At 37.4% G+C, this 15,953-nt stretch overlaps 2 protein-coding genes across 3 annotated transcripts in view; both read left to right on the top strand.

Annotated features, from left to right (window-relative positions):
- LOC124216784 (lachesin) overlaps positions 1-5,920 on the top strand; it is a 33,483-nt gene extending 27,563 nt beyond the window's left edge. For both annotated transcript variants that reach the window (XM_046621727.2, XM_046621726.2), the window contains exons 7-9: positions 1,896-2,044; positions 3,046-3,105; positions 5,279-5,920. In XM_046621727.2, the coding sequence (XP_046477683.1) occupies positions 1,896-2,044; positions 3,046-3,105; positions 5,279-5,400 (331 nt within the window). In that variant the 3' untranslated portion in view covers positions 5,401-5,920. The remainder of the gene's footprint in view (positions 1-1,895; positions 2,045-3,045; positions 3,106-5,278) is intronic.
- Positions 5,921-9,078: 3,158 nt separating this feature from the next.
- Positions 9,079-15,606, top strand: LOC124216471 (uncharacterized). The gene is made up of 3 exons (XM_046621018.2): positions 9,079-9,128; positions 12,061-12,401; positions 12,484-15,606. Exons 1-3 carry the CDS (start codon positions 9,124-9,126, stop codon positions 13,527-13,529), a joined length of 1,392 nt encoding a protein of 463 aa, XP_046476974.1. The 5' UTR covers positions 9,079-9,123; the 3' UTR covers positions 13,530-15,606.
- The last annotated feature ends 347 nt before the right edge of the window (positions 15,607-15,953 follow it).

The raw sequence follows: 15,953 nt of genomic DNA, 5'->3' as shown, positions 1-15,953 counted from the left end.
TTTTCGAGTCCTTAGTCGTCTGGTTGGACTAGTCCTGGCGTTTCACGACCCTTGAATAGCAAGCGAGCAAGGCCCCAAGTGTTACATCCACGTGCAGTGCCTTCAGGAATTTAGAGAAACGCATGTCACGATGGCCCTTCAAGAGAAACTCGCATTAGTCGACCTCGTCGTTTAAAGCAGAAAATTTCGGACAATGGTATATGTGGATGTGGCTTAAGATACCGCGGGAGAGGTTAGGAATAAAACTTCTGGCGGAAGGCCAGGCCCGACTTACCATTGCGGTCCCCGTTAAACTACCTTGGGTGCAGATTCGCCACGAGTTCGCGCTTCCGGATCTCGTTACTCCTTTCTCGGAGAAACATCTACGTTGGGTCCTCCACACTATCTCTTCCCTTGTTTCCCCTCCTTAAAAGATCCTGGAATATATTCCAACCCCCATTACTCACCTTTTCCTTCAATCCTCAACCCCAGCAGGTCCCCGGATAGAGTCTAGTGGTAAAACGTTTAAAAAAAAAAAGGAAATTTTTGTAGGTATTCACGTCTTTCGCATATTTCACGTGAGATTTTTTCACCGAGACATTTTTTTGATAGGATCCGGATTTATTACTGGCCAAACTTTGGTGTCAAAATTGAATAACTTTTGCACGAAAATTCTGTTATATTAAATTCCGTTGTTTGCTGGTTATGCTGATTTTTGATACAAGACGTAGGACAGAAACGAGTGTCATTACATTATACATAGCTGTTGAATATACTCACCAAGTACGTTGCTTTTGGAATTTTTTGATGTCACTACGCGTAACAGCGAGGTCCTACTTGACGATGTATCCTTGCTGAGAGATTCCACAATTGGCTACACCAATTTTGTGTGATTCGTTATTTATTTTCAAGTGTTTTCGATCCGCGAACTTTAACAAGGGTACAAATCTCAATCGTGAGGTCTCGGGAAGACCCGCGCGAGATTCCCCAACCGGCTCTACCCGGTTCTGCTCTCGCATTTAATCACCCGATCACAATTACATTGGAAACACGATCCAACGTTATTTAATAATCAAATCGATCGGTATGAGCCTCGATTCGTCGAGTTGATAGCCTCACGTTCACACAGTTCACTGAATCACTCTTGCACACATAACGAGCTACTGTCAACAAAACTCACGTGTTATCTCTTCCGAGTTTCGACTAATACTGATCTGATTTTGGATTCTTCTCCAAATTTTCGTCTCGCTCCCTCTCACGGGAATTTTTAGAACTTTGGACTGTATTGCCTTGTTGATCACGCGCCGTAGTGTGCGTGCGATTAGCGTACTTGGATCCAATCACACACACGTCGCAGTATTATAATACATTCTGTCCCTTTGCTAATATCTAGCTGATCTATAGCGGTCGTTCACCCCCTCGCCTTGCCATACCTCTCTGTTATTACATATGGTTTCAAGTAATGTTCGTCCAAACTGTAGTGCTATCGAGTACACTTCTTAATTTTTCACACGTTCTCAGGTTGACATCGCGTTAAACGTCGGATTATAACTTAATAATCACATGGGGCAATAATGGGTCTGTGCTAACGGCCGATTAAGAAATTATAGTTCATAAAGCACTAGTTTCAGCTATTGTTTTCTGTCTATGTATCGGTACGTGTCGCCAACAATCATCTTTTCACTGCGGTATTTGCTTTTTCGAACCAGTATGGAATTACACATTTTTTGACTTATCGTACGGTTTCTTAGTCCAACTGAAACACCTTAGCCGTGTATTAAGAGATGTGTTTGACACCGTCCAAAATTGAGCGCAACTGCATTAAATTTTCCAATACAACTCTGTCACTTCATACCGTTACTTGACTATCATCGTGAAACCGTACTAATATCGACTATTATTTTATCATTATACAGGCCGAAGTACAACATAAGAGAAGATCGATCCGGTTACAGAGTACTGATGTGGTTGCTCATCAGGGGGTTCACTCAGGAAGATGTTGGTACTTACAATTGTGTATCAACCAATAGCCTTGGTAAAGCCGAAGGCACTTTGAGACTTTATGGTAAGCTTCACAAAGAAACTTGAAGAATTCTTTTTTTAGTAACCAGCCACAATCCTTCGTCCAATATGCACGTCTTAATAAAAAGTTTTTGTTTTTTTCCACCCAAAACTGAAATGTTTCAAACACTTGACTTGCCTTGTGAAATATTCTCCGCTCGCATCAATTCAGTCTATGATCATGTAGAATACTTACGTATGCCATCCGTCTTATTACCGATGTGGGTGAGTGTCGTGTTCGTTTATTTCGCTCCAGATTCGATAACAATAGCGATTTTTTGCACGTGGCTTAATTTTTGAATTAATCCATTTTTTCATTTATTTTTATATAATTGTTACCGCCGAAAACTTACCTTTTATCGTATCAACATAATTGCAAGCAAAAGCAAATTAACATAATTCCTAACTAGTCCCTTACAACTAATTCTTGGGCAAAACTCAATTCGTCTCTGTAGTTGAACTTTGCATGAAGAACACCTACGTTTTACGTCATGGGAGTTTCTATGTACAGATAATCGGTACAGTGACGTGTTCTCCTATCAGCCTAATTATAGCAGATTTATTCATGGAACATTCAGGAAAAAAAGTTCTCAATGGTGCAACGTTTAGAGTTATCTTCTGCCAGAGACATGTCGATGATATATTTACATGTGTCGATAACCAACAATTAACTACATTTGTGAATGTTTTCAATATTTTTTATCCAAAACTCCAATTCACGCATGAGTATAAATTAAAAACTCCATCAGCTTTCCAAATGTCCTTTTCTTTAACATGAACAATTAATGAAAATGTAACTGGTTCACGAAACTTATTTGGTCTGCATATTACTTTAATTTTTCCACCAAACACCCGATGGATTATGAAATCAGCGTAGCCATAGGACTGTTCGATAGAACTGTTGTTTCATATTAGGCAAATTTTCTGTTGTTAATCTAACTAGTATACTCCTACTTCTGATTGGATTTATGTATTTCGTACTTACATTTTTATTGCTTGTTTCAGAAATCAAGATATTTGTTGATATCGGTAGACGGGGCAACGATGAGATCGCGATCTATGGAGGTTAGTACTTATTTAAGAGTTAATTTATTTATATTGAGACAGAACAATTTTCTTTTAGCCGAAAAGTTCCACCGACGTGGCTGGGTCAGAGCTGTCGGGGCTCATGAGACAGAACTGAATCCTATTTTAATCAAATGAATAGATAATTAACCTGGGCGCCAACTGATTTCTCTAAAATCAGTAAACCATATTTCTTTTTATAATAATCATTGGCCGGCTATTCGGACCCCGCTCAAGGTCGGGGACGCTGGATGACCCGATGTACCTTTTATAAATTTAATGACAATATTTAAAGGCAGAGAAAGAAAGATAGGGATAGCACTGTATTAACAGAAGTAATTTATTTTTATCTTACTTGGTCGAAAGCGGTTAGATAAATATTCCCCTTAACGGATTCTCCCTCGACCGGTTACAACCGACAGGTTGGCGGGGTATCTTCGTCGAAATTCAAAAATCTTACCTAGAACTCTTAAGTTGATGTTCAACTGTTTGTCATTAGGTTAAATGTTTTTTGTTTGTTTTTGATTATAATCTGGAACAGAGAGCGCGATAATTAATTATCTGAATGCTGTATCGATGCTTTCCTATTATCCTCGGTCATGGACGTTTGTATACTTTTTTTAAACGAAGGATAATCAAATATTAACGCATTACGAACACTATCACATAGCTGTTCAGTATAACGTTTTTAACTATGAACAAACTTCGTAAGCTGCCTGAAAGAGTTTCTTTTGGTTTATGAAGAAGATTTTACTGGTAAATTTGTGTAATGCATGTATAATACCAAAAATCACAATTACCTGATGATCAACTGATTTATAAGATAATTATTTTCAACAACTAATAATAAAATACGACCGAATGCGTCTAGATTTCTCTACCTATTTGTACACATATTGAAATAGAAAATTTCTGTATCTTCTTCATTATTTTCGCTGCGTAGTTCATTCGTTATTTTTCATTGTTCTCTGCGAGTTAGTAATGACCGTCAGCATAATTTCTGTTGCAGACTTGTATTTGAAATTGACAGACCCAATGCGTAAAATTACTTTTGCAGTTTGTAAAAATATCAATGAGAAGGTTTACAAAATTTGCATGAAATCACATTGGGCTCATCATCCTGACAATCAGAAAAATGATTTACATGAATATAAACTTGTTTAATGATTTACTTGAAATAATCGGAGTCCTGTCTCATTGCGCAAAGTAATGAAATTATAACATGACTTCCCAAATCTCATCTCAAGTAAAATTTATTCCCCGTCGTTAAAATATTAGTCACACAAAAATTAAAATAATGTTACTAGATATATTCTATGAAGCGGTAGACGTTATTTTTTCACTTTACTTAACCGGTCTTGCAGAGAAAATGAGGTGCAATATGAGAACCTTGGTTAAAAATAATAATTCTATCGAAATTCTATAATTTCTATTAATATTCCAAATGTGTTTGAATCATGAACATACTGGAAATTAATGACATAAATAAAAGCCACAAAACAATTTCGTCTCCAATGATAACTCCACATTATGAAAAGAAATTTCTTTTGACGGAAAATTATCATCTTCCACAATTTTCCTGTCCGTGAAGGAAGGACATTGGAGAATTGCGAAAATTTGTTCGACAACAAGGCTAGATTATTCACTTCACTTTTATTTTCACTTCATATCAGGCGACCATGTCTGAAACGTATAAGAGCAGATGTTATTTGAAATATGAAACGTATACTCGCAAACGTTTGTATCTTTTGAACAAACTTTACGTATATATTATGTATTTTACACTATTATGTAGAAAGTAGAGTCAAAGTGCAGAGATACCTGTAGAATATGTGTGGGGTTTGTTTAATCTGTTTATTTATAGTAAAATAAAAATACTCTCAGGTAGCAGGGATAAAATTCAAGATATAAATATCAGAGAAACGTGGGATAAGAATGAGAATGTCGGACCGATTTTTATACCCTACATTTCATGAATACGTGTAACGAAGTTGAAAATTTCGGAGTGGCTAAACATTACTGATACACAATACTGCATTTTTTATGTTTCGTTGCTGGGTGAGATTTTGTGAAGTGAGCAAAGTATTAAAATGATTCAATGCTTCACGCAGTAATGCATTGTCTAGCTCCGGATAATTTAGTAATTTCTCATAATTTGTTCGATGTGTTTCAGGTTCAGCGGAAGCTGCGCGTGGCTCGGGTGCACTTCAAAGTGGATTGTGTTTGCGCACAGACTTTTCGCGTAGACTCAGCTTTGTGTTATGGTTCATATTACAAATGTTCAGGCGCTATTAAATGTGTACGTGGCATTGAAAACCGGAAACCGATAGTGAATCAACGGTGAACAATACATCACCTGATTGACAAGTGCCAAAATGACAATTGTTAATATAGTAATAGGAAAATACACGGACAAATGAATTGTCATGCCAAACAAAGACGTAGTTTTACAACGTCAAATTTAATAGTACAGCGTGAAGTGGAACGAACAAAATTAACGTTGATGTGAATCACTAGATCATCCAAATATTGTGTACAGAAATTTATGTGAACATCGACGTTCAACGGACTTACGTGAAAAAATGATAACTAAACATGTGAATGATGATTTACTAAATATACACAAGAACCCACCGTAACGGCAATATGATTCATAACTTTCGATTGTACAAATATTCTTGTTGAACGTGGCTTTAATAAACCAAATATGCACAGATCGGTTAACCAAACTATTACGTTATTCTAGTCGTACAGTACGGACTATGAATCATATTGTAATTTTGCAAGAAAATAAAAGAAAAAAAAACAAAACAAATATGGGAAGTATTATTTTAAGAATTTATTTTGAACTATGTACGTTTTTGAAAAGAAGCTATTCTACTCCTGAATCCTGGGAAATTAACTCTTTTGAAAATTCATTTCTGTAACGAATAAACGGAGAGAGGATTTTCTTTTACGACTTGATCAGTGGTTGTGTCACATAAATTTTACCCGGTTCGAACACCTGTCAAAATCCTGATTGATTTTTTTAATAATAGCAATAAGCAAATTGAGTGTAACGTACGACCGGCTTCGTTTGGAAAACAAAAGACGAAGATTTATGAAGAGGAAGGCTCGCACTAATTTGTTGTACAAATTTTAGGAAATGGATCATATGGAAGTAGACGTATATTTTTAAATTTACAATCAGACAAGTGCGTATGGATTATCACAGTAAACGACAATAATATTATAAATTTTGTGAACAAATCACCTACTCGGACAACCCAATCATCGCATTGTCGTGCAGTTTATTGCCACGAGATTCAGATCACGAACCTCTCTTGCAGGTGAGTCCAAAATTGATCTACACAAGTGAATCGACGAACTAGCAGCGTGGTTAAGCAATATCACACCAAAGGTGGGCAGAATGCTTATGTTAAATGCCCCCCTCAGCCAAGTTGAGTTTCATCGTGGCACACCGACCAAGTTAACCTGAAGGAAAACTCTTGAACAAATTCCAGTCTAAATCAAGAAAGCAACTGGCAATGACGAATGTTCTCAGAAGAAGGTATGCGCTTCGGTTTGTTTGTACTTTGCCAATAAAGTAGACAGGGATCCGTTTTTTACCAGCCTGGTACAGGATCACAGAAACGTATTTCCACCAAGGTACCCGTTGACGGGCTACACGGAAAATTGTTTGATATCCTCTTGGTGGCAGGCTTGTGAAAAGCAACGACTGGGTTGCGTAAAGACAGCCTTCCGAGTCACCTTTCCATCGAAACTCATCAAACTACCCTAGGATTGTTTTCGCGTTGTGTTATGGGATCCCTGCCACATCTCTGTGAACTTTTGATTGATAATATTTTTATCTGTGAATCGTCTGTTCATATTTGAAATATTAATCTTAGCCATACGGTTTGAGGGCCGCTATTATTTGGGAAGCTCATCTCCGCAGTGACAATATAAAAATACTTGTTCCTGTGATTATGCACAATAGATAAACCTGTTAAGTACAAGAATTAATCTTTTCACATCGTCAATCCGGAGATGGTAAGCCCTTTTTGATAGTGGCTTTAGGTTTATAGTTGCCTAATTTATTAAATAAATAACGACGAGAATTCCACCCAATCCAAACTCCTGGCCATCAACCAAAACTACTCTACTGCTTGATGTCAGGATTCGTAGTAGAAAACCACCGCTAAAAATTAGTCCCAGGGGGCCAGCACTTTCTAGCATAATATGTCAGCATATGAGTTATCTCTAAAACAGAGCATAATTTCATAAACTTTGCAAAGTAGGTAGTATTCTCAGAGAGACAGACACTGCTGAAGTTCAAAGAAAAGTTTATTCAATAGGTCGGATAATAACCATCCAAGCCGAATTGCACGAATAAAATAATTCATGTTCCAGTTCGCAGTAATCTTCCATGCAAAAAATTTTCCGTCGTATGAAAATGTGTCTTGACCTGCATATTTATACCACCCAAATCTCACTACTCACCCATTTTAAGCATAGCTTCAGATCGCAAAGCATAGTTATTAAGATTTATCAAATACAGTCAAAGAAAATTGTAATGTACATCATACATATGTATGTGTGAGCTTTTTCGTACTAACGTTTCCTACCTTACCTCCTTTCTTGGACCCAGGGTGGTCAAACTGCGCTTACCGACAGCTGACCTACGAGAATTCAAATAACCTCACCTTTCATTCGGGTCTTTACCTCTGACCGATGAACAGTCGAATAGCATCACCATTTGTTTCAAATTTGGACCGTTAACGAGAGCTGTATTGACGTTCTACTGACAGAGAATGAAAGTGCATAACGTTTCGTTGTAGGTTACTTACAATCGCTACATGAAGCCATGTTGACCTCTTACTGACAAGGGAAGTACCAGAGATCTGTTAACAACGGAGATATGAAGTGCATTTCCATTTCATCATTTCATTTGGATTTCAATTGCCAAAGAAAGCCAAAAATCTTCAATTCCCCATGTTACCAACTGATTTCACACCAATGACTGATAAGATGTGTTTTGTTTTCAATTTACAAATTTACTATCTTCTAGACTTTTTAAATTAAATTCACAACTGAAATAAACCCACGTCGGCACTACTCGTGAACGTTGATTCTTTTAACTAGAGAATACAATGTTTTTGTACCGTCTGGAAAGGTAATATATTCTAAAGGGTAAGCCAGCAAACATACCCAACGCTGTGAATTAAAAAAAAAAAAAAAATGAAAAAAACAAATTACACAAAATAAGAGGGACTACAGAAAAAAATTCATGGAATAAATGTAGATCGCCAGGTAGGAATTTCCAATGAAACGAAATTGAATCAACGTAATGAAATACCATGGAATGAAGTAAAATTAGGTAAAGAATGTTACTCCGGGCGAAAGATTTACTCGACTATCGGTCGTTGCTGTCGCACAAAGTTTGTAATTACAAGTATGCCGGTATCCCCATTTATAGTTGACGATTGCAATCAACTCGACGAAAAGTCCGTGATTTCAGTTGAGAATTGTAATGAGTTCGAAAATGTGCGTCAATTGTACTTGAAAATTGTAACCAGGCGAAAAATAAATACCAATTACAATTTCTACTCGTAATTAGGAAGAAATTTAATACTCATTGCAAGTGTAATTTGTTATGAGAAGAAAGTTGGATGAAAAGTACAATTGTGATGTTTAAGTAGACAAAATTTCGTTGCTAATTACAGATATGATTTGTGATATATAAAAAAATTCGTGTTGAAATTCGCCAAAATTATGATGCTGATTACAATTGTATTTTGTAATTGTCAATCAATTGGGTTCACTCACAAATCAAATTAGCTTATTAAAAATTTACCCAGCATAACGCGGAAGTGTCGAAAGCTAATGAAAAAGGTTTTTATGTCCTTCGTGGTAGCGGGGTTCAGTGCACTGTACCTGAAACACTTCGACCAGAACGTAAGCAGGTCAGGTCGTCTGCCTCAGTCAAAATCATCACACCGTGCCGCCAACATCGTACGTGAATAGCAGGGAAGCATAATGAGGTATAATATAATTAATATGCCTAATTATTTGCACGGTCTAATGATGAATAGGATTTAATAATTAAACTGTTAATTTTCCAATAAATCGTAAATCAGTATTCCTTTTATTCAAAAAAGTTCACTTTGTCAGATTTCGTTTAATTCACCGTCGAAAATTGTCGTGCGCAAGAACTTAGGGATTATATTTCCACAGAATCTGCTTTGTGTATAAATGTTTTTTCCGTACTACTTATCCACTATCTTTACTAGTGTAAGATAAGATTGCCTTGTATTTTCAACTCATGAATAATCGAATTTTTAATTTTTGACACTATATTATTAATGCGAAATAACTTATGAACGTGGTCGATGATAAAGAAATATTAGGCGTAATTAACATCCTAACATTTTCAAGAAATATTAAAATTCAAACTGATAACCTCAAGCCTGTCCTATAAGAAGGTGAACGTAAAATATACAGTTTATTTCCACCTTGTGTAAGTTGATAAGTTTTACCTTATCATGATATTAGCCGATTGTCTTGGAGCTGGTAGTCTCACGAATGGTAAAATCATTTCTGCGGTGAACGTAAAGAAAATCAATTAATCCGGCCTTAAGATAAATCGTTTCAATAATTACTTGCCGATTGTTTGAAGCTGAATGCCTTATTCTCATTTTGTTTCAATTTTTTTCTTAGTACTAAAAAAATTATACTTCTTTGTGGCTGCAATTTGTTGTAAATTTAGCCCTTCTGTCTCACATGTTCTGAGTAAAATGGAAGAATCCTCGCGCCTTGTGTCTTCTTGACTTTTCAAGTAGCAAAAATTTTAATAGTTGGTTTCACCCACCCGTCGCGTAGTTGTTGAAAAGTTTGACTATACTTGCAAAATTCTGACAGATGTAGCGAAAATTCAGTTTTTCCAGTAATTCCCCTTTCCCTAGGAATTGTGTTGAAAATTCATCACATTTAAAATAATCAGTTACAACATTTGTCGGAATATTCCCAAGAATTTCTCACTGTCGTGATTCGTATCCACGTGCACAAATTTCTAATACATCTCAATGTTCATCAAAGGACGATTTTGGTAAAATTTAATGAAATTACCTCACCTACGGTTCTTCTGGTTTGATAATTTTCCGCTTCGCTGTCAGGTCACCCACGCGAATATAATGTAACAGGAAATCCTTATGGTACGTTGAACCAGGAGTAACTGCAAACCAGTAGCATAGCCCTTTTTTCATTCAGCTAAGCAAAACGTCAACTCCAAAGTGGCAACAAGGAGGATTGAGTATCCGCAGATTATATTCTATCCTTATAAAAAGATTCATCAAGCTCAGAAACAATTTCTGTGAGTGAACCATTCGGGGATTACATAATAGCGTATTAGAAAATAAGATTATTAAGAGCTTAAACAAGTTTACGCACAAACGCGTCATTATCAAAACTTTTCAATCACGTTACGTCTGTGGTCTCTCATTGTCAGCAATCTGTAAATATTTCACAGAGTCATTGATTTTTCTGCACTGCTTTTACATCTTGGCATGCGTACGTTGAAATTGTTTTAACATAGGACAATACTGTAAGAAAATAGTATGATTATCCCATAATACATAGGACTCTATAAATGTAAATTATTTATGTTATTATAGAACAGAGTACAGAACTTACTAATTGAAGAGAAATTAGGGTTCATGCTTTCTTTGAACGTCTCACTAACAAATAGTATTGAAAATTCCATACAGGCAAATGTTGGAAATTTTTCAACGATCACGGTAACAACAGTAAAGAACATTCTTTGCGAAAAATTGTTTGGTTTCGATGATAACACATCAGATTTATATGTTTTCACTGTGCAAACACAGTTACGAAACTCGACGTTTTAATATTCTTACGCTACCCACGACTCATAAGCAATGAGTCCACGATTCTAGGAACATAAAGAATATCGAATTCGAAAATAAAACTTTATACGTGTTTTTCGAACCTCAAAAAAAACTTCTTTCTTTACCTGTCAGACTAGACTTCCTCTTTAATATGCTCATAAAATATTCTGTATCGAGTAAGAAATTGGCAACTTTTCGAGCTGAAAATTTTACGAGCTTCAACAAAATAACCCGTATGCGTAATTCTCATTACCTCTTATAGCTCTCCTTACAATGTATCAATAATTTAGTAACTTATACGAACAGATAACAATTACATAGTATTAAACCTAATCAATTTTAGGTTCGCTCAAAATCAAGCTTCCAAAGTTTAAAAACTTTCATACGTGAAAGAGAGACAGAAAAATACATTATACGTTTAGATATAGGTACAGCAGAATGAGTGAGTGAGTGACAAAAAGAGCGAAAGAGAGAGAGAGAGAGAGAAGTAAAGAAGGAAAGAGAGTTTCACAAAGTGAAATGGAGAGAGGACATGGCATGAGCTTCAGAAAATGTCTACTGATGTGACTGATATAAATGACTACACAATGTCGTTCTGGGTAGATTCACAGAACCGGATATTTGTATAATACCGCGGAAACGCGCAAGAACTATACTTGTCAGAGAAAATCAGTTACTCCGTTACTATTCAAAGCATAGTGGCGGCGGAAGGGGGGGAGCAGTGTCATGTGCGAGCACCAGGGATCGAGGCCAATCCGATCTGTTCACGGATTGGCCGGATATGCCATACTTGTCTTCCCGTCCATTGTTTGTTTCGGTAAAAATTTCACACAGAATTTATGCAGTATCGGATTGGTACTCATTGTACTCACAAAAGTCAGCTACTTGACCCGTGGTGGTTATTTGGGGTGGTTCACACCCTACGCTAAATTTTCAGCTCATATTATACTATTTATAAAGAAAAACGGATTATCATTTAATTTTTTTTTCTCTCTTATAGAATGTCATTTTTGAAATTTCTTAATTTTATCGTAATCGACTAAATACCAACACCTACATTTTTAAATAGGACGGAAATGCTGCTAACCTTTTGGGTTGGGTACATACTCGCATTGCACGTGAGCACTGCAGCAGTGGGCGAGGCTTATGATATATCGCCGACTTCCACGTATCACTTATCAAATCATCCTTCGTGGTCCGGCTCGGCTCTTGAAATTCGCAGCGTGAGCGGAGTTGGACACTTTGCAGCACCCGTGAATCCACACGAGGCAATCGATCATCGTAGAAACAGACGTGGGTTAGAAGAGTTCGAGGCAGACCCAGAAAAGTATATCGAGGATCTATCCTTTGAAGATTTTCCACGCAACCGCCGTGAGATGAAAGATGTTGAGGAATTTACCCGCTTTGAAGGTTGTTTAATCATTCTAATACTCACGCGTAAAGAGAGTTGTTAAAAAATCGATAATACACTATTTCACTGTTCCGCTCTTAGGTCTTATGAAGAAGCCAAGGGTCCGCAGAGACGCTGAACCAAATTTGGAAAAGGTGTCCAGTTCAAAAAGCGTCCGAGAAGCTCGACTTAACTCCCCTGAAACGTGGTCAAAGCAACCAATCTCCATCGAGCTTCGTCGGCATTCTAACGCTGATCAAACCCCCTTTGGAAAGGACATACACGGGTCATCTGGTCACCACGTACCGAAAACTGACTTTGTTACCGGACACCGGCGTGACTTTTCCGAAAGCCGAGAATCGAGAGCAATGCCAGAACTCGCTAGATCGTATCAGGACTACGTACCATTGTTTCGGGAAAAGGTCAGGCAGCGTGATTTCGACGTGACGATTCCACGATATTATTACCCGGACCGCTTTGGGTCCGATCGAAGCATTGATGAGCGGAGACCTGCCAGTAGTACCCACTACTACAACCGATACAACGAAGAAGATGTCAGTCCATACGGAAGAGCTCACATTCAGTCGAAGCCCAAGAGAATAGTTTACTACGCACACCTTCCCGAAGTCGCTCGAAAGCCCGTTGATATTAGAAACAATCGCCATCTCTATGACGATGTCGTGCGTTCGCCACCCGAAGCTGTCGCTAGCTCTACATCGTACAGTCGGGCACCAGGACACGTAGACAATAACAATTATCGTTACAGGATATCCTATCCTTACGAAGCCTACCGACCGTACCAAAGATATGCTTACAGACGGCCGTACGATGCTCTATACCGATCGGAGATGAACGATGACCAGTATATGGATCATGCATCGCTGAGAGAAGAACTCCGATATCCAGAGCTTGAAGGTGGGAGTCTGGACCGAAAAGTTTATAGCCGGGTTTTCGATAGATCCGAGTCTACATTGCCATGGCCAGTGGAAATTGGGACCAAACTCCATATCAAGGATGACAAGAGAATTCCAGGACGTCGGATCTTTGGTCAGAATAATGATGACAATGGGTATGAGGTGAACGCTAAGATTCAGGCCGCTTTGAATTCGGATAATCCAAATACCGAGCGTCGCGAAAGCAGCAAATAGGTGTAGGACGTTCAACTATTTCACGATAACCATTTTCATCAAAAGTCGATCATTTGATAACGGGGTGAAAATGGTGATTAGGGAATTCTAATACCTATAATACGGAGAAAATACCTGTTGGAATTTTTTGGTTAAATACATTGCGGTGAACTGTCATGTGTAAATTTCACATTTCCGGTAGTTGGTCGCCCTAACAAATAGCCGTTCTCGGAGTCTACCGCATGCACATTGAACTCTAGCAGACGACGGAGTGTACAGCCGTTAAGTATTCACTCTGTGCACTTGGGTACAATGAATCTGAGACGGCTGATTTTTTACACTAGACAGTTATTTTGGCAAGACAGAGAAACCTACAGCACCATAGTCGGTCGAGCACGAAACAAAGTCGATCTGAATAAAATTAACATAACCCGTGACCGTCGAATCAAACCTTAGAATACCGCGGGGATAATGACTTGTTGGATTGACACGGTCATGGGTTACATTATGTTTATTGAGATTGACTTTGCTTTGCGCTCGGCCGACTGTAGCGCTGTAGATTTCTCTGTATTGCCAACATAACTGTCTAGTGTAAAAAATTAGCCGTCTCAGATTCATTGTCCCCAACTGTACATCTAATTATTCATAAGTACCGCTCTGCGTACTTGGATATAAGTAGAGCTCGAGGACAGTTAGAACCAAGCTAATTGTACCCCGTTTTGTTAGTTTTTGTTTTGAGGAGATACCCCCGACCAGTTGAATAGTTTGTTTATTTTCTTAGTATAACTAAATCGTGTTTGTTTTTGTTTTATACCTCGCTCAAATACCGCTTCTTTCGTGAAATCAACCCTGGTCAAATTCGAGAAGATGATTTGGTGGAAAGAGGCATGACCATTTCCACACGGGGTATCCCGAGCCTGACCGCCGACCCGACCAGAACACCGTAACAGTTAAAGTCACATTCGCGGATGTAGTTTCAACTTGTCGAATACCGCAATTGAGGTAACTTTTACTCGAAAAAATTGCTTTCGATATAATTACCGTCACGCATGTAAATCCAACAGGTTTTTATTCCGTGTGTATGTGTCTTCAAGTTACCTTAAACGACCAGTTAATCAAGTTCTCTTGGTCAAAGTAAAATAAATATGACTGCTTCCATATTGCAATACTGTAATGCGTATAAAATAGTAATGGTTAAATGGTTTCTATTATTATCATTATCTTCGTCGTCGACGTTGTTATTATTATTATTATTATTATTATTATTATTCATGGAAAGTCAACGGCAATTACCTAACAACCTAATTACTCAAATATCGCGAACTTGAGAAGAGTCGCCAACGTCAAAAGAATTAACAAATTATAGGATAGGTGAAGGAATATACGTATGAATGAGAAAAAAGAGGTGTAACAAACGTTTGAAAATGATGTGTGACTCACAGTTGAAGAGCTGTGTGTGAAGTAAAGAATATATTATAAGAAATTTGAAGATGTTAGACGTTTTTCCAAGGTTTCGAAGGATTGTCTATAATACAATGCTAAAATCTCCTGACAAATGTTTACAAATTGTTATAAAAAACGAGTGTAATATATACGATTTTTCGAGTGAATTAAAGTTCTGTTGTAGCTGGTATGGATTTCGATTTACCTCCAAAAAATTTATGATCGCAGCTCTTGCCGTACAAGGTGTATCGATGTAGATTCGAAGAAAATTATGAAGTTATAATATCCACATGCTAATAATGAAAAGTGTTTTGAATGTGTCAGAAAACAGAATGCAGAATTGAGTGTCTACAGTATACATGTGCACGCAGTCAACGGATGCGTAACCTGTAGTTCCATGTTGACACGCATAGATATGTTGATTCATTGTGCACCGCTCTCTATTGTGATTTGATTTTTCAGTAAATAATAATATTTTTTATTTCAAAGGCGATTATAAATATTGATCATCCCAGCTGGCGATCGCAATGCATCACAGAAGTCATTTCAAAGTATGAATAACATGCATGCGATTATTGTGAGTCCAATTATAGGACAAGATCTTTGGGTTATAGTTTTCAAAACAACTTACATTATATCTCACCAAGTTTACCAAGATGTAGACCTAATAAATTCATCACGGAACTACTGAAAAGCAAGTTTAGTAAGTTTTTCAATTCCATAGTCTTCTAATGTTTCTAATCAAACGAATCAGTAGCTGCTCAACTTCAACTCTCGTGATTCGACTAGTTTAAGATTTTAATGAATATTGGATTCGTCAATTTCCATTTTTGATTCGCATTGCCACGATCTCTGAACAACCATCTTGGAGGTATGTCATAGTCTCACGTGTGATCGGGAAATGGAATTCGCCAACAACCTTATTCCAATGACACAATAATATTCGTCATACAATTTTATTTAAAAACAGTATTCAAGTAAGAGTGTTGATTTCATGTCAAA

This window comes from Neodiprion pinetum, chromosome 4 (genome assembly GCF_021155775.2).
Source record: "Neodiprion pinetum isolate iyNeoPine1 chromosome 4, iyNeoPine1.2, whole genome shotgun sequence".
Lineage (NCBI taxonomy): Eukaryota > Metazoa > Arthropoda > Insecta > Hymenoptera > Diprionidae > Neodiprion > Neodiprion pinetum.
This window is presented reverse-complemented; position numbering and strand designations above follow the sequence as displayed.

Coding starts and splice junctions, on each gene's coding strand:
- LOC124216471 (XM_046621018.2), top strand. Junction 12,402..12,483: donor GGAATTTACCCGCTTTGAAG/GTTGTTTAATCA, acceptor TTCCGCTCTTAG/GTCTTATGAAGAAGCCAAGG.